The following is a 25,064-nucleotide window of genomic DNA, read 5'->3' on the forward strand; positions in this document are numbered from 1 at the left end:
AATGTCTCTGACTCTGTACACAATGTTTCCGAGTTATTCTCTGTCCAAACCTTACAATATGGTTTCTGTTGTTACTTTGCATACATTCTGAATGAGGATTGCCATTTCAGACTATTGTGTGACCGTAGGGCTAATCGCAGCACTTGACTACCAATACTATGATATCTGGATTTGTTTTGTAACCATCTGTCATTTTATATGTTGAGGTTTTTGTCCATCATTAATTTGAGTATTTATGTCAATGGCAATATGTTTGGAATATCACTTGTTTACAGTTCTGCTGGTGTATGTAATACACCTGTTGGAGAAGATGCTGAACTGACGTTAGACTCGGGAGAAAAGAAATCCAAAAACCGTCTATCATTTGACTCCAAGCCAGAATGCACACCAAAGAAAAGGAAAACCAATATAATAGTTCTGGAAAATGATCGGCAGATGAATTCAGTCATGGAAAATGTAAATAATTGTTCTTAACTTGTCGGTTTAATACTAATTATTTTAAGAGTGTAAACATATTAATTGGTGAAAATAAGGTGTGGGATGTAGCCACGTGGTAAAATGCTTACCTGATGCACAGTTGGTCTTAACATTGATCTGCGTTGTTGGGCCCACTGGGCTCTTTCTCATTCCAACAAGTGCTTAACAACTGGTGTAACAAAGGGCATGGTGTGTGTTATCCTGTCTGTGAGTTTCTGCATATAAAAGATTCCATGAGCTAATTGGAAAGAGTAGCCCATTGCATGTTGGCAGCGGGTTTCTTCTCTCATTATCTGTATGGTCCTTAACCATATGTCCGACACTATATAACTGTAATTAAAATGTGTTGAGTGCGTCATTAAATTTTTTAAAAGTCCTTTTCCTTTTTGGTAAAAATATTTTACCAACAGTATTTTAATGTTTTGAATTAATATTCAGTAATAGTCTGTTGTGAACACTAATAGCAATATTGGATTTGTTTGACACATTCCTCAAAAATACCAATAAGCAATTTATGTTATTTTGTGCACAGAATCTACAAAAGTGAAATTTTATGAACCGTAATATCATTTAAAAATTAAACACTACACCTACGGTGTGTTTATTTGTTTCAGGAACCTAATTATGGGAAGCTAGTGTGGGCTCGTCTTGCCGGGGAAAGATGGTGGCCAGGCATGGTGATCAAGGGTTCACAGGTCTATCTACAGGGAGACAACACAAACATGTCTTGGATCTTTTGGTTTGGAGACCACAAAGTATCGCAGGTTAATTTATTTTAACAAGTTTTACATTTTATGCACTCTGTGCAGTGATTTACTCAAGACAAGACTCATATAAAATTCACAGTATGATTTTTGATAACCAGTTTCACTAGCAGCTTTTGCTATTAAATCCAGATTATTTTTGACAGCATCTAAGATACATGTATATAAAAAAATTGCACATTTTCGATATACATGTGCATATACATATACGTATAAACATTTTCAAATGAAATATTTGATTAATGTGCATGGTATGGTGGATTGTATGCAGATGTTTTCATTGAAGGTGCTTTCAGGTAGATCATATTTTATGCATTGTAGGCATTACATTCAAATATATTTTGGAGTGATTACAAATTACTTTTATTTTATTTTGTTCTTGATGGGTATTTAAAAATTGTATCTGTTTTTTCACTCTACACTCCCATATATGAAGAAACATTGATATATATAATCATTCCTATACAAATATAATATTTTATTTTAATTGGTAATAAAAGTTAGCAAATATAAAAAAAAGTTGGAATTTAAAAAAAAATTTTAAAGTTTTTTAATTTAGTGGCATGGTGAAAAAATCAGAGACATGATGTTTAGTGGAGAAAACTGGAATTAATTTCTGTTTTCAGATTGCTCACGAGCAGATTATGCCATTTGTTGATGGATATAGTTCAAAATTTAACAAGAAGGTGAAAAAGCCTGCTGTGGAAGCTCTTTGGGTAAGGGTAGTAGTCTGGTGTGAACATCACAACAGCCAGTGGGATAGGCTAAAAGTCTTTTACTGAGTCTTTCCTGTTCCGGTCACACGACTGTAACTTCCTCCTTTTCCCTGAGCCTCAAGTTTTCTTCAGTTTTACTAGCTCATACATGGTAGAGTAAGACTGTTTGTACTGATAGACCAAGCTTCCATTTGTTCATCACTTTATTGTTTTTTATTCTCTTCTAATGATAAAAATAAATTCCCTCTAAAACAAATGAATAGAAATTTTCTCAATGACGTTATCAGGAGAAGACTTTTATAATATATTATATACTTGTATAAGCTCTAGCCTGTGTAAAACAAGAAAATTATTATTATTATTATTATATGTATGTATGTATGTATGTATGTATGTACATACATACATATATATTATATAACCATGGGCCAAAAGATTTCCATTTTGAAATGTGTTTCTTTGGTGTTTTTGTTAATTTACATTTTCTAAACTAAATAAGATTTGTTCTCCCACATTTACTGAAAAATTAAGTTTGTTTTGTTTAATGACACCACTAGAGCACATTGATTTATTAATCATCAGCTATTGAATGTCAAACATTTGGTCATTTTTCAATATGTAGCAAGGGATTTTTTATATGCACTACACCACGGACAGGATAGCACATACCATGGCCTTTGTTATACAAGCTGTGGTGCACTGGCTGGAACGGGAAATAACCCAATGGGCCGACTGATAGGGATTGTTTGTGTTATGTCATTAATATATATATTGTAAAATTTTACCCTATCCTTGTTATACAGCTAATGCACTTGATGAACCTTGAAGGAAGCCTTTGTCCGACTATTTAAAAAAATCCTTAACCTTTATTATTAAAAAATCCTTATCAGGACTTTATTATTTTTAAAAATCCTTAACCTCTATTATTTAAAAATATTATCAGGAATATTGGCGGAGAAACGATTCCCCCTCAGATCTGGATTCTGAAGAAGCTCTGTTGAAGTTTGCAGCCGGAGGATTCAAGTTTTCAAACAAATCGAGGATCTGGTCATTTGAACCTGTTCCAGGTGGGAGAATTGAATTTTAAAATTCTTCTAAATTTCCCAAGTCTATTGCATTTTTCCGGGAAGTTTAAATAAATATCTTATCCACATAAATTGAGTAAAAAATCAAAAAAAAAAAAAATCTACTTCCTAGTAAATCCATAATTTAAAAAAAAAAAAATAATAATTTTTTGAGATACATTACCATGTTATTTTTGCAAGAGCATTAAAAAATGTAATTGTTAAATACATGTATTATTAGATATGTTAATGATAGCCTGGCAGAAAGCTGAAAAGATTGGTATCTTAATGTTTGACTGTTGTTTTTATTTTGTTACTTTAGGGAATTGATTGTGATTTTTAAATACATTTTATGTTTGGCAATATTTTACCGACTTTCTTTATAGTATTGATAAGATAAAAAATCAATGTGCTCTAGCGGCGTTGTTAAATAAAACAAACTTTACTTTTTTTTATAGTATTGCTTTTTGTTTTTTGTTGATATTTATTTTCAAAAATTAATTTTCTCTTGTTTTTCTCCATTTACAGACAACCCAATCCCAGAATATATCCTCACAAGGTTGAAGCAGATCGGTGAGGAGATAAGAAATAGGGCTGCAAGGAAGCCATATTCTGTTGAGACACATGACACTGGTATATAGTCAATGCTTTCTACCTCTTCCTTTCTTCATCCACACTTCCTCCCACTCCTATTACAGTCACTGTCACACCTTAAGGTTGCACACCACGATTTATTTTTGCATGCATTGCAAATACAATTTCTGTTAGTAGATATTCTGTACACAACAGGACATGGTCGAAAGAGCTACATGAATACTAATTTTAGGAAATACATCAGCTGCATGACTTCCATGCAAAAACAGTTAAGCTCAGGGTGAGTAGAATATTTCGCCAAATTATCAATTAAACTTCAACAACTGAAGAAACCCAGTCATTTTCCAACGAAATATCAGTTATTACATGAAATTGTTTCGGCAAATGAAAATACAATCCGGCAATTGTTTTTAAAATTCGCAGTTGGCGAATTTGGTGAGTGCCAGAGCTAGCTCTGATTAGCATAGGTTGATCATGAATATTGTGAGTTATCCACCCTAATGCCAGAGCACCGCCTTATTTACCTGTTATATAAGTGCAGCATACCACTTGGACAGTTGTTTAATATTAATGACACAAATGACAAGTGACTTCAGACATAATATATACGTTAACTTATTTGTAATCATTAAAGAAACATTTGAAAAGGCATTTCAGTATTATAATATATTATATTTTAATGAAGAACTGTATCCTAAACCGGACTATATTAAACTGCTACAACAAGTAATGACTCGACAGATGTTCCACCTGATTTCTTGCCCGCTCTTCTCTTTCTCTCCTTTTATTCCATCTGATAAAAATACAATTTTAGATTGGAAACTAGGTATTAACTTCTTGAAGTAATAACATCAGTTTGACCTTTGTAAATTTAATATTTTAATCTGAATCTTTTAAGTAAATGTTTCTGGATTTGAATTTCTTTTTTCCAGATTCTGCTATTGAAGCCATCGGGTCTGAACAGAGGGCAATTACAGGTACAGTGTACCCTCGATTTATTGCCCCCCCCCACCCCTGATTTAATGCCAACCCCGCCTACTACCAACTTCTTTTCAAGTACCGTTTGTATCTCTGTTTAATTCCCTCGATTTACTTCCATGTTCGCCATCCGCCATCCACCAAAGTCTTTTTTGAACCAAACTCCATTTAGTCATTATAATCCCCTCTATACCACCAACAGTGTGGTCAGCATTTAATCAGAGAGTGTGATTTAACCAGTTGATTGGTAAAAATATAACCCCGATGACCACTAGTTTTATCCAGTAAATGTGCTTTGTCTTATTAAGTGGCAGGTAGCAACAACTGCTTTGGGTAGCCGCAGTGTTCATGTCCAAATAGCGCTCGCGGAACAGGAGCAAACGACAGTTTAATGATCACATGACAAATAGGTGCATTCGATTCATTAGTTCGTTCATGGATTAATTACTCCAGGTCTGGTAATGATCTCTAGTTACCACTAAGTGATGGCATTCATTTGGTAAAACAAGCCTGGGACATTGTCAGTGCCACGACCATCAAAAACTGTTGGATTCATACAGAGGTTATTCCTCTAGAGCCTCACGCAGAGTGCTTGAAGCACCAGCCAATGAAACGACAGCATTACGGGATTTCGTTGGTAATCATCTTCATAAATCAAGGCTAATATTCGTTCCTCGTATTCAGCCTTGATACATGTCGTCAAGAAATCGTGCCACAAAATGCTTAAATTTCACTGGATGCGATGAGATCTGATTGCAACAAATCGCAACGGTCCTTATAGATTCCCTTGTTATTGTAAACAAAGATGGCAGTGTCAGCATCCGGCGGTTAATTTTTGATATTGCTTTCAAGATTGTCACATGTTACCGATGCTGTGATTGGTCAGCGATGTCATCGTGTAAGGGACATAATCGGTGTTACAAATTTTCTTCCAATAGAGGGCGCTAGTAGTGGATATCAGTAATCTTGACTACATGTATCAAGGCTGAATACGAGGAACGAATATTAGCCTTGATTTATGAAGATGGTTGGTAATGTAACACACAGGTTTGTTTAGTTTTTATCAACAATGAACTGCGGATGGACTTTGATGAGTTTGTTAATGTTGGTAAAGGTAGTACTATACCAAATAATGTCCGGCTGGGTCAAAGTTCGAGGTGCACCCAACTTTTGATAGAGAAGTGAACACCACAAGTCCTGTGATTGGTTATAAATGTGAGTGTGTTGGTTGTAAAAAATAATAGTTTCATCTGGGTAAAATAAATGTGCAATTTTATTTCATCTAGTACCAATGTGTCAAGTAGCCTTGTGCTTGAAACATGTATGGGGTACCTGTAAAAAAAAGTACTCGAATTTTGTGCGAAACTAGGGTAGTCATGAACGCTACCCGTTATCTCAGAAACGAGCAGCTTGACCCCAATTTTTTTTCTGATTCACTTTAAGTGTAAGGGGTGGTAGTATTTATATCCGTGGCGTTTATGTCGGTTGATACGTTGCAGGTAGGAGTTTTAGCCGCATATGTTACTATTGTCGTCTATGGGATTTGATTTGGTAGTATACACCCTATAGAGGTTGAGACATTTGCCGGTCTCAGTGATGAGCAGATTGTTGAAAGTGTCAAGAAGTGAAAGAGTCGACACTGAACCAGAGCCCATTCTGTCAGTGGCCATGCAGTGCCTGGGATGCCATTAAAACAAAATTTTCATTTTGTAGAAGGGAATCAACATTTTGACGTAACAATGTTTATAAATACATAAAATATTTGATAATTTCTTACCTGGTTGTTATTTTTATTTTATTTTATTTTTGTTACTGGCTGTTAGTTTTATTTAAAACATGTCATTCTGTTGACATTTAGCATCTTCAAACAATATATGTTTGGTAGTAAACCCAAGGCACTCTTACTATAATGCCAACTTGATATAACGCCAAAATTGCATTGGTACATTAGTTGGCATTAAATCAAGGTTATACTGTATGTCATTAAAGGCAATTAAAGACTAGGTTTCAACTTGGTAATACAGTTGTACAATGATAGTTCTTTAATTGAGACTAAGACAGTTCAGGAGATCATATTCCTGTGGATATTTGTCCCAGTTTTTATTAGATCCGCTATGATGTTTGTCAGTGGAGCTTTTTTAATACCAATTTGTCTGCTGTCCATCAATGTTTCCTTTGAAATCTGTCTTCTACAGTTTTGACATAATTGTTCTGAAACTTTGTACAACGATCCTCTAGGTCACTCTCCATAAACTAATATAGAGAGATTTTGAACATTTCAAATTTCTGAATTTGTATTAAATGTTTTAAAATTTTAATTTAGAATTTGAAAGTCTTATCTTTTCCTAGAATTGTGATGTAACAGTTCTGAAACCTGGTATTGTGAATCCCTGGAGCAGTCTTCACAAACTAGTAGAAAGATATTTTGGAAATTTAGAATTTTTTTTAATACTTGATAATTTTAAAAAGAAATTTAGCATTGAAAAAGTCTTATCTTCTTGTACAGTTTTGATTGGATAGTTGTGAAAGTTAGTGTAAGTATTCTCAGGGGCAGTCTTCACAAACAAATAGATTGCAAATTGTGAATGTTTGAATTTTTCTTAAATTTTAAACAGAAATGTAACATTGAACATTTTAAAATTTATCTTCTCCTAGGATGTGGATGAAATAATTCTGAAACTTGGTACTATGATTCTGTGGGCCATTCATCACAAACTAATAAATATGTTTTAATATTTATTAAATTCTAAAAATGTAATTGAAAGTTTAATATTAGATGGTGTTCACAAATTAATTATTAATTAATTAATATTTAAATTATGTTATTTAGTACAGAGAACAGGTTCATACAACTGATCTTAAGATGTATGGGGTGGGTTTTTTTGAAGCCATGCCATAATTGTCACCAAATCCAATGTACGTGATATTCCCTCATATTTCCAGTCATAAATGCACAAATGTAGGTGATGCTCATGTATGTTTCATACAGACCTTCCACAGTACACTTGCTTAAATTTATAATATAGAATAAGATTTTTTTTAAATCAGTATGGTTTTAAAATATTTTGTTATGTGTATTGGCTTAGCAAATGCTAAAAAAGGAGACAGAAATTGTGAGAAATAAAACCCTAAGCCTTGGCATGTTTAATAAATCAATTGGGTTACAATAAGCATTATTGCAGGAAACATTTTGTTTTCAACATTTTGATTAATAATATTTCTAGTAACTACTGTTTAATGTTTTAAAATTGTGTAGAGATCTCTGAAACTTGTGTAGCGAATTGCGATGTGATACTGAACAAAATGTTCCCTGTATTTCAAAGGGTCGTCTGACTGACTCTTACACTTGCTAAACAAGTTTTTGTTCCTCCCTTCACATAGTTTATTGCCAAGAATAGCCATTTTTACAGTTGTATTATACAGTGAAACCTGTCTGAACAAACCCGAATCCTGTCGTAACCAGCCAAATTTCATGGTCCTGAATTTTCTAAATTCTAAAACGCAATCCTCTAAACACTGGATCCTATTTAAATCAGATAAATATTAGGTCCCCAGCGTGATCCGGTTTAGACAAGTTTCACTGTATTCTGAAATATGCATGCAAAAAACATCATTAAAAAAAGTACATCTACATAACATGGTTATAGAGTTCAAATGTTAGCAGATTCATGGGTGACCATGTGTTAGTGATTAGTGGCATATGAGCATGACTAAATTTTACCTGACCTGACCTGATGTGTTAGTAAGAAGAACATGCTAATACAGTGAGATGTGTACAGCATGATCACATATTAAGTCTGTTTTTTTTTTTATTTCAGATGTATGTATCAGTTGTCTGGAGCTTAATGAACCAGTTGTTTGTCAGCACCCTCTGTTCGAAGGAGGACTCTGTCAGCAGTGCAAGGTAGCTGCCCAGTGGTGGATCTAAACGGGTGCAGGGCTCACCCTGTCCCATTACCAAATTAGCCAATTGCCAATATTCATACAAAGTGGCTATAACATTAAGTATTTGGCTAATAAAATTTGCTTTAAATTTGCCACTTTTGAATAATTTTCAAGGAAATAATCTGCATATGAAAACTGGCTAACTCAAAATTCTTTCCAGTAAAAGCCCTGATGTGACATGGGGGCGGGACGTAGCCTAGTGGTAAAGCATTTGCCTGATGCACGGTCGGTTTAGGATCGATCCCTGTCGGTCCGCTCTCTGGGTTAATTCTCATTCCAGCCAGTGCACCACGACTGGTATATCAAAGGCCATGGTATGTGTTATCCTGTCTGGGATGGTGCATATAAAAGATACTAATGGAAAAATGTAGCGGGTTTCCTCGACTATATGTCAGGATTACCAATTTTTTTTTACATCCAATAGGCAATGATTAATAAATCAATGTGCTCTAGTGGTGTCATTAAACAAAACAAACTTTAACTATAATGTGACATAATTTCTTTGTTAAAATTGGCTTTACAGAGTTAGCATACTCCAAAACCTATTTGTAACTGCATGATGTCTGTAAAAGTTTGTTTTTTTTCATTATCAGGAATCACTTATGGAAACCTGTTATGCTTTTGCAGAAGACGGGCTGCATGTAAGTTACGATTTCTCTGTTAAAATACATATCCAAACCTCGCTGTTTGAGGGGATCTATCACTCTCTCTCTCCCCCATCACCCCCTCCCCTGAGACTAGTTCAAGGAGAGTAATTTTCAGCTCCCCGTAGCATGTAAATTTATGTAGTTCCAGTATGGTAATGTCTTGACTGGCTTCCCATGATCTAAGTCGGGAGCTATATTAATCACTCACCTCAAGGTCTTCTGTCACATCACAAAAGCCTTTGATCTAACTGGTGATAGATTTAATCCTTTGGATTCCATTCTAATGCTCCATGACTGGTAAATCAACAGTCATGATATTTGCTGTCCTGTCTGGGAAAGTGTATATTAAAGATTCCTGCGTTGGTAGTGGACAAATGTAGCAGGTTTTCTCTGAGACTATGTCAGAATTTTCAAAGGTTTGACATCCAATAGCCAATGAGTAATAAATAATTGTGTTCTAGTGGTGTCGTTAAACACAAAATGTTAGTCTTTTGAAACAAAAAAAACATGTCATTAACACACGGCAGTTAACAAAATGAAATGTTTAGGATCTACTAACAGTTAACATTTTAATACTTAACTTTATGAAATGTTTAGGAGCTACTAACAGTTCACATTTTAATACTTAAAGTGCTGTTCCAGATGTATGATGTATTGAGCTATATCAATCAAGATATTATTTAATATGATTAGAAAATTATAAAAAAAAATAAAAAAAATTATATACCGGTATATTTTCCACATAAAAATAGTCCCCTGAAAAACAGAACCAGCTGAATTCGTTTCGGGAATTTCCGTAAGATTTGATCCGTGACGTCATGAAGGGAACTCCTTTCGATAGTCCGCGCCATTGTTCATTGCTTCTTTTGTGTTTATTATGGTTAAACGGTGTGTTGGTGGCGGCTGTAGCAATACAAAAACCGATAAATTTAGTCTTCACACATTTCCTAATAATGTTGCTGTGAGAAAGCTGTGTGTGAATTTGATTAAAACAACGTGGAAATACTGGACAGGAAGAAAATGCCGGAGACCGTTGTTGCGATTCATCCTAACTGGCTTGTCGGCTTAAGCGAGATATGGGAATACCATGTGTTATGGCTTTTAAAAAAAGATACCGTACCAACAATTTTTCTGCGACACAAAACAAATGACAACAAGCCGACGTCATCCACACCGAAACGACCTTGGGGTGCGTATCGTCAATGTCCCAAATTGCGTTATGCTTTCAACTCCGGTCAGTTTGTTTTCTCATGCACAGTTCGTGCAATCATCGAGATCCGATTTGTTGTCGTTTGCATCTCGTTCATTTGTGAGATTTTTCTTTACAGTTCGTGAACATTAAAACAATAAAGTACAGACAAGTAAGTATCTATAGCCTAGTCCGTCCCATCCTACAAAAATGTAGGGGTTTTTTTGTAAAAAAAAAAGAAGAAAATACATTAAATTAATTTTACTATACCTTCCCACAGAGAAAACCTTTTTTCATACTAGGGAATGTGCTATAAGTTATTTATTTCTGAGCAGACTGTTTTCACAACTGCACACAAAAAAATAGTATTGTTTTGTTATTTCCAAAACACTTACTTTTTTTTTTTTACGTCAAACTAAACTGAAATTATTCACACAAAAAAACATCTTCATAGATGGATGGGACGGACTAAAAGTCGTTTTTGTTTATTTTTTTAAATTAAAATAAGTTATTTATTTCTGAGCAGACTGTTTTCACAACTGCACACAAAAAATAGTATTGTTTTGTTATTTCCAAAACACTTTTACTCTTTTTTTTTACGTCAAACTAAACTGAAATTATTCACAAAAAAACCATCTTCATAGAGGGATGGGACGGACTAAAAGTCATTTTTGGTTATTTCTTGAAATTACCGATATCGGGTCCACTTGACTCGTAGAATTCAAGAGTTATTTATTGTCTTTTCTACTACATCACAAGTATTAGAATATACAGTGTAGCAAAATAATTCGCACGAAAAGCTAAAGAACAAAACAAGAATAAAAGTTGTAAATTAGTGGTAAGCTGTCTCCACGACCTTTTTCATCATCATCTGTCAGGCCGGTGGTTCGTCGTAAGATGTTCCAGGTTCAAACTGATAAGGCATTATTTGTTGTGTTGCACAAATATTAGTCCAGTCGTCATTACTACACTATTCATCATCGAAAGAAGAATCGCATGATCAATGAGCTTGGCAGTCGCTGTCGGTCCCACTTTCGCTTGCGCTGGAAGTCATCTCGTGGTAGGTTTCAGTGAAGCGCGTTCCCTTCGTGACGTCACGGCTATTTACAGGCAAATGTTTTTACCGAGAATTTTACTCGGTCGTTTCCGGCAGTGTTCTACGGGAGTGATGTTTTAATACTTTTATGGGGCATTTTCGTAATTATTGATTTTACCTATCGGTGTAAAATATTATTGCAATGAATTAAGAAAGCATTTAATTATGGAATTTGAAATTTTAGTGTATGGTCTGGCACAGCACTTTAACTTTATGAAATGTTTAGGAGCTATACTAACAGTTAACATTTTAATACTTAACTTTATGAAGTGTTTAGGAGCTACTAACAGTTAACATCATTTTAATACTTAACTTTATAAAATGTTTAGGAGCTGTTCATGGTTACCAAATGTTTATGAGCAAATACAAATTTAAAAAAGTAAATATAATACTTTGCCAATAAAATTCCTTTAAAAATCAACCACAAAGAAGTCATTTGACTTATTTAGAGATGTAGTTTATGTGTACTATATTGTACACCATTTTGCAAACAAGTATTGGAAACTGTATTTAAAGCTCTTTGTTTCAGGCTTACTGTACTATCTGTGGTCACGGTGGTAAACTGTTCATCTGCGACTCTCTCGCATGTAGCAGGTCAGTGGTCATCATGCTGTGGCATATTTAGAATATTTATTAAAATCAGTGATATGAGTGAAAAGCCTTTTGCAGTTTCACCACTCTCCTATTTCGTGTTAACAACCAGTGACCTAATTAACTAAATTTTTTATAACTTTGTGACCTAGTAACCACACTGCAAAAAGACTTGCAAGGATAATGTGATGTTGCTTAAGAGAGATTAAAAGAGCTTTGTGATTTACGTTCAGGCCAGGTCATAGGGCTTGATGTGCACATTCAGAGCAAGCTGTTTTAGCACACGCCTGTCATGGCGCAGGTGTTTACTTATATCGGCTCCTTTGTCCAGGACAGGAAAGGGTTTGGGGTGGGTGGAAGGAGGGACTGACCACACTGGCAAGTGCAAGAGAGCACCAGCAGCCCGACTAGGGTCGGGGGGGGGGGGGGGGGGGGGGGGGGGGGGGCACTTGTGCTATTGAATTTTGAATGTCCTGTAGGATTAAGTCCGAAATATTAAAAATTGCGGTGTTTTCATGAGGTAATTTATTGCATGATTTGGAACAGTTCATTGAAAGTAAAACTGAGGAGTTGTTTAACTTAGTTTGCCGAATTGTAGCTCTTACCTTGCCTATTGGGGGCCTGTGAATTGAGCCCCAGAATTGATTGTGTTCATTTTTGGCCATAATGAGTAGAGTTCACTATAGCACAATTTTCTTTTTGCTTTTTTAATTAATATATTCTTGGGGAAAAGTTATGTACCGGTAATGTGAATAAATTAAATTAAATTGCTTTGTTTTCTGATTTTTCTGTAGTTTTCAAAGCTTAAAAATCTTTCTCCTGAAAACTATGATTTTAGACATGTTCAGTTCTGGTTGTCCCCCCTTAGTTTGTAATTTTAAAATATTTGTAGCCAAGCAGAGGCAAAACAATTTAAGGTTCTCTCAGTCATGTCACAAAAAACATTTCATTCATGGATTTCAACCATTAAGTTAAAATATGCATAATAACTAATTAGCCCAAATTATAATTTATTTATTCACATAATTCTCCATTTTTTTGCACAATTATTTAACAATTTATTTTTACAAATTTCAGAGTATACTGTTTCGACTGTGTTGGTGATTTTTGTGGACCAGAAATTTCAGCAAATGTAAGTTTTAATATTCCTATATGTTGCATTAAGCCTTGGAAGAGAAATTGTTTAATTTAATATATTTTATATATACTCTGAAACTGATGTTGTAAATTTCTACCGACATAAGTACTCCAGATTTTAAGCTGGAACAAGCAATAGTGTTAGCAATTTGGTAAAATTATCTTCACCTTTTTGAAGGCTAAGTAAAATATATTACTTTAACAATATTTAGAAAGCTTCCATTGAGATAAGGGGCAGGACATAGCCCAGTGGTAAAACGCTCGCATGATACGCGGTCGGTCTGGGATCGATTCAATCGGTGAACCCATTGGGCTATTTATCGTTCCAACCAGTGCACTACAACTGGTATATCAAAGGTCATGGTATGTGTTATCCTGTCTGTGGGATGGTGCATATAAAAGACCTCTTGCTACTAATGAAAAAATGTAGCAGTTTTCCTCTAAGACTATATGTAAAAATTACCAAATATTTGACATCCAATAGACAATGAAGAATAAATCAATTGCTCTAGTGGTGCCGTTAAACAAAACAAACTTTAACCATTGAGCTATAATTTGAACTTTAATTGTGTCACTAATAATTCAGATCCAAGCACGCAAATCGTGGATGTGTTTCTTGTGCTCGCCATTCGAGCCATCTACTCACGGGATGTTGCGGCCCAAGACCAACTGGGAAGAAGAAATGGTGTCCTTCTTTGATACAGGCTACAGAATTGAGGTGAACTCTTACAGTAGTTTATTGTCATTTGACTTACAGAACAGGATTAAATGGATCACAATAAAATCTGTTAACTTGTTATATATTCATTATAAATTTATGGTAAATATATGCAGAGTTCATCACAATAAAATCTACATTAACTTATATAATCATTATTGATGGTAAATAAATGCAGATTTAAGCATGTTTCTAAACCTGTTTTGTCACTGTTTCATTGTACACTTTTGTAATTGAAATAAATTATGCTTCGTTTTCTTTTAGAAACCAAATTTGAATTATTTCAAAGAAAAGAGACCAATCAGAGTGCTGAGTTTGTTTGATGGAATTGGAACATGTATGTAATGAGTTCAGTGTTTCGATACATTAATTTTTATTTAATATAATTGTAATACACTAGTTCCCAACAGACCGGCCTCAGTGGCGTTGTGTTTAGGCCATTCGTCTACAGGCTGGTAGGTACTGGATTAGGACTCGATGGGTAGATTTTAAACCACTTGCACCGACCAGTGATCCATAACTGGTTCAACAAAGGCCATGGTTTGTGCTATCCTGCCTGTGGAAAGCGCAAATAAAAGATCCCTTGCTGCCTGTCATAAAAGAGTAGCCTATGTGGCGACAGCGGGTTTCCTCTAAAAAAAAACCAGTTTCAGAATGACCATATGTTTGACGTCCAATAGCCGATGATAAGATAAAAAATCAATGTGCTCTAGTGGCGTTGTTAAATAAAACAAACTTTACTTTTTCTTTTTTCTTTTTTAGTTCCCAACAGCATAGTAACAAATAACTATGGGCTGATAAGTACATTTTACTTGTAATAAGACTTGTAATCTGTAAATTTTCTTGACATGGATACAGTGGGGTTGGCAAGTTTTTAATTTGGAGTATTTATTTAGTAAATCTTTTATAAAATGATGTTTGCTAAGAGTAGTCAGTCGGTTGGTTTTAAATATTATATTTAATAAAGGAAGAATGAAAGTTAGGCATGTTACAGCAAACAATTTGTTTACGATTATTGTTATTTCAGTGTTCTGAATAGATCAATTAGCACATTAACTTAGAATTAGTGGAGAGAGGGTAATGTTTTGCTCTTATATGTATTGGTGTTAATAGTTATATAAATATGTAGCCACTTTTGAGCAACAGTGATGGTTTTTATATATTTATACATGTATTTATACAGTGTGCGATTTTGAGGAGAGTCCGGAAGCCAAAGGCACACAAAAATCATATAGGACGCTCTAGATTGGCTAGCATATGAGCCCGCATGGCTCGTAAAAGTTATTTGTACAAATTACATTGATTCTTCATAATGACAGTCAACATATATCTTAAAATCATGGGACACCAGAGTCTTTTCCATGGTTTCATGCAAAATATTTAGCATACCGGGTATCTTCTGTTCTACTGAAGACGCTCGACAGGGCTCACTGGGTTGGTGGCGGGCTCTCAAGATTTGCAAACAGGAATTGATGGAAATGTTTTATTTAACGACACACTCTACACATTTTAATTACGGTTATATGGTGTTGGACATGAGAGAGGAAACCTACTGTCGTCACTTTATGGGCTACTCTTTTTGATTAGCAGCAAGGGATCTTTTATATGCATCATCCCACAGACAGGATAACACATACCACGGCCTTTGATATACCAGTCGTGGTGCACTGGCTGGAGCGAGAAATGGCCCAATGGGCCCACTGACGGGGATCGATCCCAAACTGACCGTGCATCAATCGAACGCTTTATCACTGGGCTACATCCCACCCCTTGCAAACAGGGAGTCCTTATGACACTTAAATTTGTTAAACCAAAATTGCATACTGTTTGTATATATATATGTGTGTGCCCATCCACCCCCACTTTTTGGCACTTACCCATGCCCGTGGTATTGGTTTTTGATTTTAGGTAAGCTTGCTCTTGATCAGCTGGGAATTGCGGTGGATGTCTACTATTCGTCAGAAGTTGACAAGGATGCTCTGATGGTAACCCGAGCTAACCATGGTGATTCCATTGTTCAGATTGGAGATGTCCAGCTACTCAATTACAAGAGCCAGGTTTGTTGGTTTCTCATCATCGGACTCAGTTTTAAATACAGTCGAGTCTGTCGAAACTGGGAGGGAAAGTGCTTATAAAAGAACTCTTGCTTCTAATGGAAACATTTTAGTGGATTTCTGTAAAGACTACATGTTAGAATTATCAAATATTTGACATCCAATAGCCGATAGTAAATATACTACTGTGCTTTAGTGACCAGTATCCAAACTGGTGGGAAAGTCCACATAAAGGACTCCTTGCTACTGATGTTATGGGAAAATGTAGCTAAGCAGCTAGAGTCCTTTCATGATTTTTTGTTTGGTTAAACCCATCCCAAACCAGTGCTGCAACTAGTTTATTAAAGGTTTGTCTGTGGAAAGTCCATATAAAAGATCTCTTGCTGCTAGTGGAAAAATATATAGCATGTCAAATTGACCAAGTGTTTAACATCCGATAGCTGATGGTTACTAAAACAATTTAGTCGTTAAACAAAACAAACTTTTTCACCTAGATACTGGTATGACATTCTAGTGAGAAATTTTCCATCTTGGCACACACACACACCTTATCCCATTTCTAATAAGATTGACTATATTTTTCTCTGACAAGTAATCTAACAAAGACCAAAGTATAGAAATTCATGATTGTTTTCTGTGTTTGCGTGTAAGCAGATTTTTAAAATGCTAATATAAGATAACATTATTTGTTCTTACAGTTACCTCAGATTGGTCCTGTCGACCTGCTCATTGGAGGATCACCATGCAACGACTTCTCATTGGCTAATCCTGACAGGAAAGGATTTGGTGAGTTTTACATGTATTTGTGTGTGGTGGGGGTGGGGGAGGGTCCCACTTATTCTGGATCATATTACCTTCCATATTACAAAGCCAGTACACAGTAATATTTGTATACCGATGACATGAAATAAGGGAACACAAGTTATCCGAGACTAAATTTAATTCACTCCTAGAATAGTTATATCTGTATGAAGTACAGAGTTGTCATAATTGTTTGATTTAATGTCGGTACTGTGGGATTGACTTCCGGTAACACAGTTAACTTCCTGATACTGCGGATGAGGGTTTTGGTTACAATTAATAAAAGTAGAAATTTTGTAGATAGCCTTATCATGTAGAGAGTTACAGATTACATTTGAGTTTCATGGGAATTTATCCATTTGTGACAAGCATTATGGCCAGTTAAGTTTGACTTTCGTGGGAATTTATTCAAGGGCCATAACTTTGTTAAAAATGGAATTTATTTACTTTTTTAACAAAGTTATGTCTCTTGAACTTAGGAAAACATTTGTGGGGAATTTATTCAAGGGCCAAAACTTTGTTAGAAATGTAATCTATTTACTTGTTTGACAAAGCTATGTCCCTTGAACTTGAGAAAACATTTGTGGTGTCTGGTAGGGAAGTCCTGTATTGCTTTAGTAGTACTCTCAGAATGCTGGTTTCTTTTCATCAGCATATTATTTATCCTATGTGATTTCCAGGTGGTTCGGGTGTTTTGTTTTTCGACTTCTTCCGAGTGTTGAAATACCTGCAGACTAACTACAGAGACCGACATCTCTTCTGGCTGTATGAGAATGTGTCATCAATGAAAACAGAGTATATGGCGCACATCTCAAGATTTCTGGATGTCAGTTTTAATCAATCTTTAGATTTTATATTAGACGTGTACTACAGCCTTTAAAAATATGTATTAACTAAGTATTTATTTACTTAAATATTTACATATTATATTGCTGATAACCTTCTCTTTTTTTTGTAATTATTTCATTTAAATGTGTTGCTTCAACCGTCATGTTTGAGTATACTTGCAGATTTGTTTTTTTTCATGACATTTTAACTTTCTGACGAAGGGACAAATATTAAACATTTTGTAAATTACAGAAAATCTTTTTTTTCATACTGTTGATGGAGTTGATTTTAATAACATGATGATTTATTTCTTTAATTACTTAATTTTTGAAAGAGGGGCAAATTATTCTGTCACATAATTTTTTAAAGCAGCATTCACATACCATTCCGATTGTGTGGGTTTTTTCATAATGTTGCAGTGGTTATTATTTTTTATTGTCTTTATATGTTCTTATTCTACAAATATCTGTTTCAAAGCTAATGTCCCAATCCATGTTCATACTTAAAGGGACATTCCTGAGTTTTCTCCATTGTCAGATGTTTCCGACTAATAAAATATTTCTACGATTAAGCTTACATATTAAATATATTTATTGGTTAGAATATTAGTGTGTATATTCAATGTGTTTCTGGTTGTCTTAATATGTGTAAGAAGCTGAAACTGGATTTTGTCTTCAAAATTTATTTTACGAAATAAAATGAAATTTAACCTAGTACAAATATTAGAACGATCAGAAACAAGTTTAATATAAAGCCACTAATATTTTATGCAGAAAAATATATTTGATGTATAATTACAATCGATTAAAAAGTCTCTGTTAGTCGATAACATCTTAAAAATTGCAGCAAACTCAGGAATGTCCCTTCAACAAGGTTGAGCTACTTGTTTTAGAGTTGGATGTGGGAATTTAACTCAGTCTGTAGAGCTCGCATCTGAGCAGCTTGGGTCATCAGATCGAACCTCCTTGATAGGCTCATTGGGTTTCTCCTGTCCCAACCAATGCTTAACCATGGTATTTGTTGTCCTGTATCAGAAAACGCATGTAAAAGATCCCTTGCTGCTAATGGAAAAATGTGGCGGGTTTTCTCTGAAGACCATGTGTCAGAATGATGAAATGTTTCACATCAAATAGCTGATGATTAATTAATCAATGTGCTCTAGTGGTGTCATTAAACAAAAAAAAAGAGCTTTAAACTCTTTTGTTTCAGTGTCAGCCAGCCCTGTGGGATTCTAAGTACTTCACAGCACAGCACAGAGCCAGGTATTTCTGGGGGAACATCCCTGGTCTGTACAGGTAAGCACTATATTTGTTTAGCAGCAGTAACTTGGAACATCCCTGGTCTGTACAGGTAAGCACTAGATTTGTTTAGCAGCAATAACTTGGAACATCCCTGGTCTGTACAGGTCAGCACTAGATTTGTTTAGCAGCAGTAACTTGGGGGAACATCCCTGGTCTATACAGGTAAGCACTAGATTTGTTTAGCAGCAGTAACTTGGAACATCCCTGGTCTGTACAGGTAAGCACTATATTTGTTTAGCAGCAGTAACTTGGAACATCCCTGGTCTGTACAGGTAAGCACTATATTTGTTTAGCAGCAGTAACTTGGAACATCCCTGGTCTGTACAGGTCAGCACTATATTTGTTTAGCAGCAGTAACTTGGAACATCCCTGGTCTGTACAGGTCAGCACTAGATTTGTTTAGCAGCAGTAACTTGGAACATCCCTGGTCTGTACAGGTAAGCACTATATTTGTTTAGCAGCAGTAACTTGGAACATCCCTGGTCTGTACAGGTAAGCACTATATTTGTTTAGCAGCAGTAACTTGGAACATCCCTGGTCTGTACAGGTAAGCACTAGATTTGTTTAGCAGCAATAACTTGGAACATCCCTGGTCTGTACAGGTCAGCACTAGATTTGTTTAGCAGCAGTAACTTGGGGGAACATCCCTGGTCTATACAGGTAAGCACTAGATTTGTTTACCAGCAGTAACTTGGGGGAACATCCCTGGTCTGTACAGGTCAGCACTATATTTGTTTAGCAGCAGTAACTTTGGGGAACATCCCTGGTCTGTACAGGTAAGCACTATATTTGTTTAGCAGCAGTAACTTGGGGGGAACATCCCTGGTCTGTACAGGTCAGCACTATATTTGTTTAGCAGCAGTAACTTGGAACATCCCTGGTCTGTACAGGTAAGCACTATATTTGTTTAGCAGCAGTAACTTGGGGGGAACATCCCTGGTCTGTACAGGTCAGCACTATATTTGTTTAGCAGCAGTAACATGGGGGAACATCCCTGGTCTGTACAGGTAAGCACTATATTTGTTTAGCAGCAGTAACTTGGGGGAACATCCCTGGCCTGTACAGGTAAGCACTATATTTGTTTAGCAGCAGTAACTTGGGGGAACATCCCTGGTCTGTGCAGGTCAGCACTATATTTGTTTAGCAGCGGTAACATGGGGGAACATCCCTGGTCTGTGCAGGTCAGCACTATATTTGTTTAGCAGCAGTAACATGGGGAAACATCCCTGGTCTGTACAGTTAAGCACTATATTTGTTTAGCAGCAGTAACATGGGGGAACATCCCTGGTCTGTACAGGTAAGCACTAGATTTGTTTAGCAGCAGTAACTTGGGGGAACATCCCTGGGCCTCATTCCACGAAGAGATCTTAGCGCTAAGGTCACCTTATGTGTATATAGTCGTTATACACTTAAGGTTATCTTAGTGCTAAGATCGCTTCATGGAACAGGGTCCTGGTCTGTACAGGTAAGCACTAGATTTGTTTAGCACCAGTCACCTGTCATGTTGCCATAGTGCTTAAGCCAGGGCTCAAACTTAAGAATTTTTACCTGTGTCAGTTTTGAAAATTTTAACTTTCAACCCACTGTCCTGACTAACAGCCCAGGATGCTGACGTGTGTGCACAGAACAATATGCTTGAACCATAATTGAAAGTAAAGTCGACTGACATGAAAATACAGCATTGTCACATGTTCTGTTGAAGTATTTTGTTTTGCATTGGGCTTGGCAGTTTGATTTTTTTTCTTTCAAATCTGGAGTTGGAGTGTACACCAGTGATGCATTTAATAATTGTTTACCGATAGGAATTGTTTGCATTTTTGTTGTATAATATTCTGGCATTTGAATACAACAATACAGTGACAGACACAGCCATAACATCATTGACATTATTCTTTGTGCCTAATGTATTCTATTAGTAACTTAAAGGGACATACCCTGGTTTTTAAACACTAAGGCATATTTTTTACAATTATAGCCATTTTTGATAACTGAAATCATACTTTACTTAGATTTTATTGTTTAGATTATCAATTTCCATACATTCAAAGTGTTTTTGTTCATCCTGGTGTTTTTAACTTCACAAAATACCTTTCTCATATTTTTAAAAACGCACGTGTGTCTGAGAAGTAACAGTTATGGGTGTCGAGTTTGAGTATATTTGTAGAAGGTATTTCACCATTTCAAAGTCACAGACTCATGTTTCACTGAATTGTAACTTTATCCAAATGTGTTACAGGGTTGTAGATTAACTAAACTTAGTGTTAATTTTCACGGCTTGAAACTAGGGTATATCCCTTTAAAATGTTTGGTAAATTGTTTAAGTTTTCAAGAAGAGTGACTGACCGTGTTCATATTTATTGTTAAAAATACGACAAAATTACAGCAGTAACAAAATAACACTGTAACAAGTAGTAATATGTAGTTTCTATAATTCTATGTTTTCTTTATAGCACTCCAGAGATTTCGACAAAGTTGCATAAATCTGTGTCTCTGGACAGTTCCCTGCAGGCAAACTGTAACCGCCAGGCTGTTATACCCAAACTGCGAACAGTGACCACTCGTACAAACAGTCTCAAGTTCGGCAAGAAAGACGAATACTTCCCAGTACAGATGGACGGAATGGATGATGGGATTTGGATACCAGAACTTGAAAGGTTTGTTCACATTTTCATATCCTTATTAAACTGTAAAGTCATGCAACTAAAAATAAAATAGAAGTGGGCCCTATATTGTGATGAAAAAAAGTAATCATTTTTACTTCATAATGTTTCGGGCGGGACGTAGCCTAGTGGTAAAGTGTGATTTTTCATGAAATTACTTTAGTTTTGTTTATATACGTTGAACTTTCAATATAGATTTTTGTAGATTAAGGGGAGATAATTTTGGAATACTAAAATGACAAACAGTATGCAATATGTGTTAACTATGCAATATGTTATAATCTTTTAATAATTTAAATCATTTAGTTGTAAATATTGATTTTCCATTTTTAAATTCTTCTTAGCTCTTAAATTTGAGTGCAATCATAATTAATGTTAATGAATTTTTTTAACTAATAGATTTTATGGTTTAAAGTCAAGTTACCACATATGAGATGTAGAAAATAGTGTTCTAGTTCTTTTTGTTGGCTCTTCAGTTCAAGGCCCTTGCTTATAAAACTTTAGAGTATAGACTTAAATCTTAATGACATCACACAAATGCAATTTGCCCATTGGCATAGCCTGGAGGACATGGGAGCTCTATCACCCCATCATACCTCTTTTACTCCCCCACCACCATTTATATTTTCCTGTCACACCATAACATGACTCATAGACAGTATGATAGCCCCCACCCCAGCCCCTAATGTAGGTGCCTTTAATATAAAAGCCTGGCTATGTCAATGGCATTGCCTTGATGTTAAAGTTTCCAGACATTAAGAAAGTCTTTATAAAACCTTTTAGAGTCCAGACTAAATTTCGAATGACTCACACACATACAAATGTGTATGGTGTTGCCATGACGTTAAAGTCTTAGATTATTAAGAGTCTTAATCTAGACTTAAAAGGTTTTATAAGCTCGGGCCAGGTGCAGCAACAAATGTCATTGTTATTTTCAGAGTATTTGGGTTTCCTTCGCACTACACAGACGTAGGAAATTTGCCAACAACTCGAAGACAGAAGCTGATTGGCAAAGCCTGGTGCCTGCCAGTCATAAAACACATCTTGTCACCGCTCAAAGAATATTTTACTGTGAAGGAGAATTCCTAAATTATTTTGTTTTGAACTGAACCCAATCAATGCAGTCTTCTTCAGCAGGGAAGAAATGTTTTTATAATAACAATTTTAGCAATAAAAAGTGCAAAATGTCACACAGACAGAGGATTGGTCTTGAAGTTTCAATTTTTCTAGTCATAGTTTTTGTTACTGTTTTAATAAAAAAAATTGATTGTGATATTTTTATTTTTTAATATACTTTTGTAATCATAGATACTGTTATTTTAGCTATTCTGTTTTTGTTACTTTTGCAAAAATATGTTTTTATTCAAATTATGTTACAAAATGTGATTTTTAATAAATATTTTTATTGCATTTCATCCTATGCAAGTTTGCTATAATCATGTTTTAGTTGTAGTTGTTTTAATGTGACTTTTTGTTTATTTGTTAGACTGGAGTGGAATTTCTAGTCATTGCTTTTGCTATAATTTAATTATTTTGTTATGTTTGTCATGGTATTTTATTTTTTATTAATGTTAAGCTTTTTGTCTTTAAGTTGACTCTTCCAAGTTTACTATAGCTATGAGAGCAAGAAAAAAAGTGAAAATGCCAATCACTCCTACCATCAACATCACAACCACAGCACCACTGCCATAAACGTCACAAGCACAGCACCACTACCATCAACATCACAGGCACACCACCATCATCAACCTCACAAGCACAACACCACTACCATCAACCTCACAATCACAACATCACAAGCACAACACCACTACCATCAACCTCACAAGCACAAAACCACTACCATCAACATAAACAACCACAACACCACTATCATCAACCTCACAAGCATAAAACCAATATCATCAACATCACAAGCACACCACCATTATCATCAACATCACAAGCACAACACCACTACCATCAACCTCACAAGCACAAAACCACTACCATCAACATCACAAGCACAAAACCACTACCATCAACATAAACAACCACAACACCACTACCATCAACCTCGCAAGCACAAAACCACTACCATCAACCTCACAAGCACAAACCACTACCATCAACCTCACAAGCACAAAACCACTACCATCAACCTCACAAGCACAAAACCACTACCATCAACCTCACAAGCACAAAACCACTACCATCAACACCACAACCACAACACCACTACCATCAACATCACAACCACAACACCATTTAGCTTTAAGAATTGTGCGAGTAAAATGATGTGAAGAAATTAGCTTTTAAGAATAATTGTTTGAATAAAATAGCAACGTGAATAAATTGGATTAAAATGTTTTTTCAAATTAACATATTGTTACTCAACAAAACAAAAATCCCAAATGTGAAACTTAACTAATTTTTCAATATCCTGACTTACTATCGTATTTTAATTAGTTACATCAAGAAAAATCAACCTAACTTTATACAGACCAATATTTCGACTGAATAGAATTGAAAAAGTAAAAATGGCACAAAACACATTAATTTTCAGTTGTTTATTTTGGTCTTTGAAGATTGTATTGGTCCTAGACCAGCCAAAAATGACAATTTTCCCGTTCTGATAGCTAGATAGTCTTTGTAGGCAAAGTGTATCATGAGTACTTTAATTATTTGTTTTATTTGTTTTTAAAAAATTTCATGCCAACACTTTTTTTTATATATATTATTGTGTCTGAGTAAAAAATATGTTTATTCTATTATCTGGCAAACGGGCCACATTTGAACTGTTTTAGAAGTTCTAAATTTTAAAATCTATTATATTCTAATGGTGCTATTTGAATCATACAATTACTTAGTTTTTGTTTCCACCTACATGTTGTTGTTTTGATAAACTATAGCTTTATTGCAATAGTTTGACTAATTTTCTCATTATTGCATTGCATCGTTAGTTCCTTTACAGCATGGTACAGTCCAGTGTAAAAATACTTGTCAATTGTTAACAAGTTCTGTACAATGTAGTGTACTATGGTGTATTACAGTAAAGTGTAGACAACTTCTTAATTTTGTAACAAGTACAGTACAGTACAGTACAGTAAATTGGTGAGGACAAAAAGCTGACTTGTCTTCAACTGTAACTAAAGCTCAGGGGTCTAATTCACAAAGGTCTCTTCGGCTCTGCTAGACAACAAAGCATCCTCTTAGCAAGTCTTTTAGCATTACACTGCGAGATCGCAAAGTTACGAGAGTTTAGTGAATTAGGCCCCTGGTCACCAGAGGACAGCTTGGGTAATTGAAACCAATGTCATTGATTTGTTTTCCTCATTTACAGTTCTTTGTTTTGAAAAATATAAATCATCATTTAACTAGTTAAAACAAAACTACAAAAAAGAAAAGAACATATTTCAAACATTCCTTTTCACTTCTGACCATTCTGCAACATGCAGTGGTGTAGCTTGGGTTGCCAGCACCTGGGGCAAGGCAAGTATTGTGCCCCCTAACCAGTGGACCATT

General features: G+C 35.2%; 1 protein-coding gene across 1 annotated transcript; it reads left to right on the top strand.

Annotated features, from left to right (window-relative positions):
- Positions 1 to 307: 307 nt before the first annotated feature.
- On the top strand, positions 308 to 22,867 carry LOC121369777 (DNA (cytosine-5)-methyltransferase 3B-like). Its single transcript, XM_041494836.1, has 19 exons — positions 308 to 456; positions 1,092 to 1,241; positions 1,868 to 1,957; positions 2,901 to 3,024; positions 3,550 to 3,654; positions 4,548 to 4,592; positions 5,103 to 5,230; positions 8,390 to 8,497; positions 9,132 to 9,179; positions 12,000 to 12,064; positions 13,139 to 13,193; positions 13,785 to 13,916; positions 14,181 to 14,253; positions 15,825 to 15,973; positions 16,669 to 16,756; positions 17,452 to 17,597; positions 18,809 to 18,894; positions 21,351 to 21,554; positions 22,499 to 22,867. The coding sequence occupies exons 1-19, from the start codon at positions 436 to 438 to the stop codon at positions 22,647 to 22,649; spliced, it is 1,968 nt and encodes a 655-aa protein (XP_041350770.1). The 5' UTR covers positions 308 to 435; the 3' UTR covers positions 22,650 to 22,867.
- Positions 22,868 to 25,064: the final 2,197 nt, after the last annotated feature.

This window comes from Gigantopelta aegis, chromosome 4, assembly GCF_016097555.1.
Source record: "Gigantopelta aegis isolate Gae_Host chromosome 4, Gae_host_genome, whole genome shotgun sequence".
Taxonomy (NCBI): domain Eukaryota; kingdom Metazoa; phylum Mollusca; class Gastropoda; order Neomphalida; family Peltospiridae; genus Gigantopelta; species Gigantopelta aegis.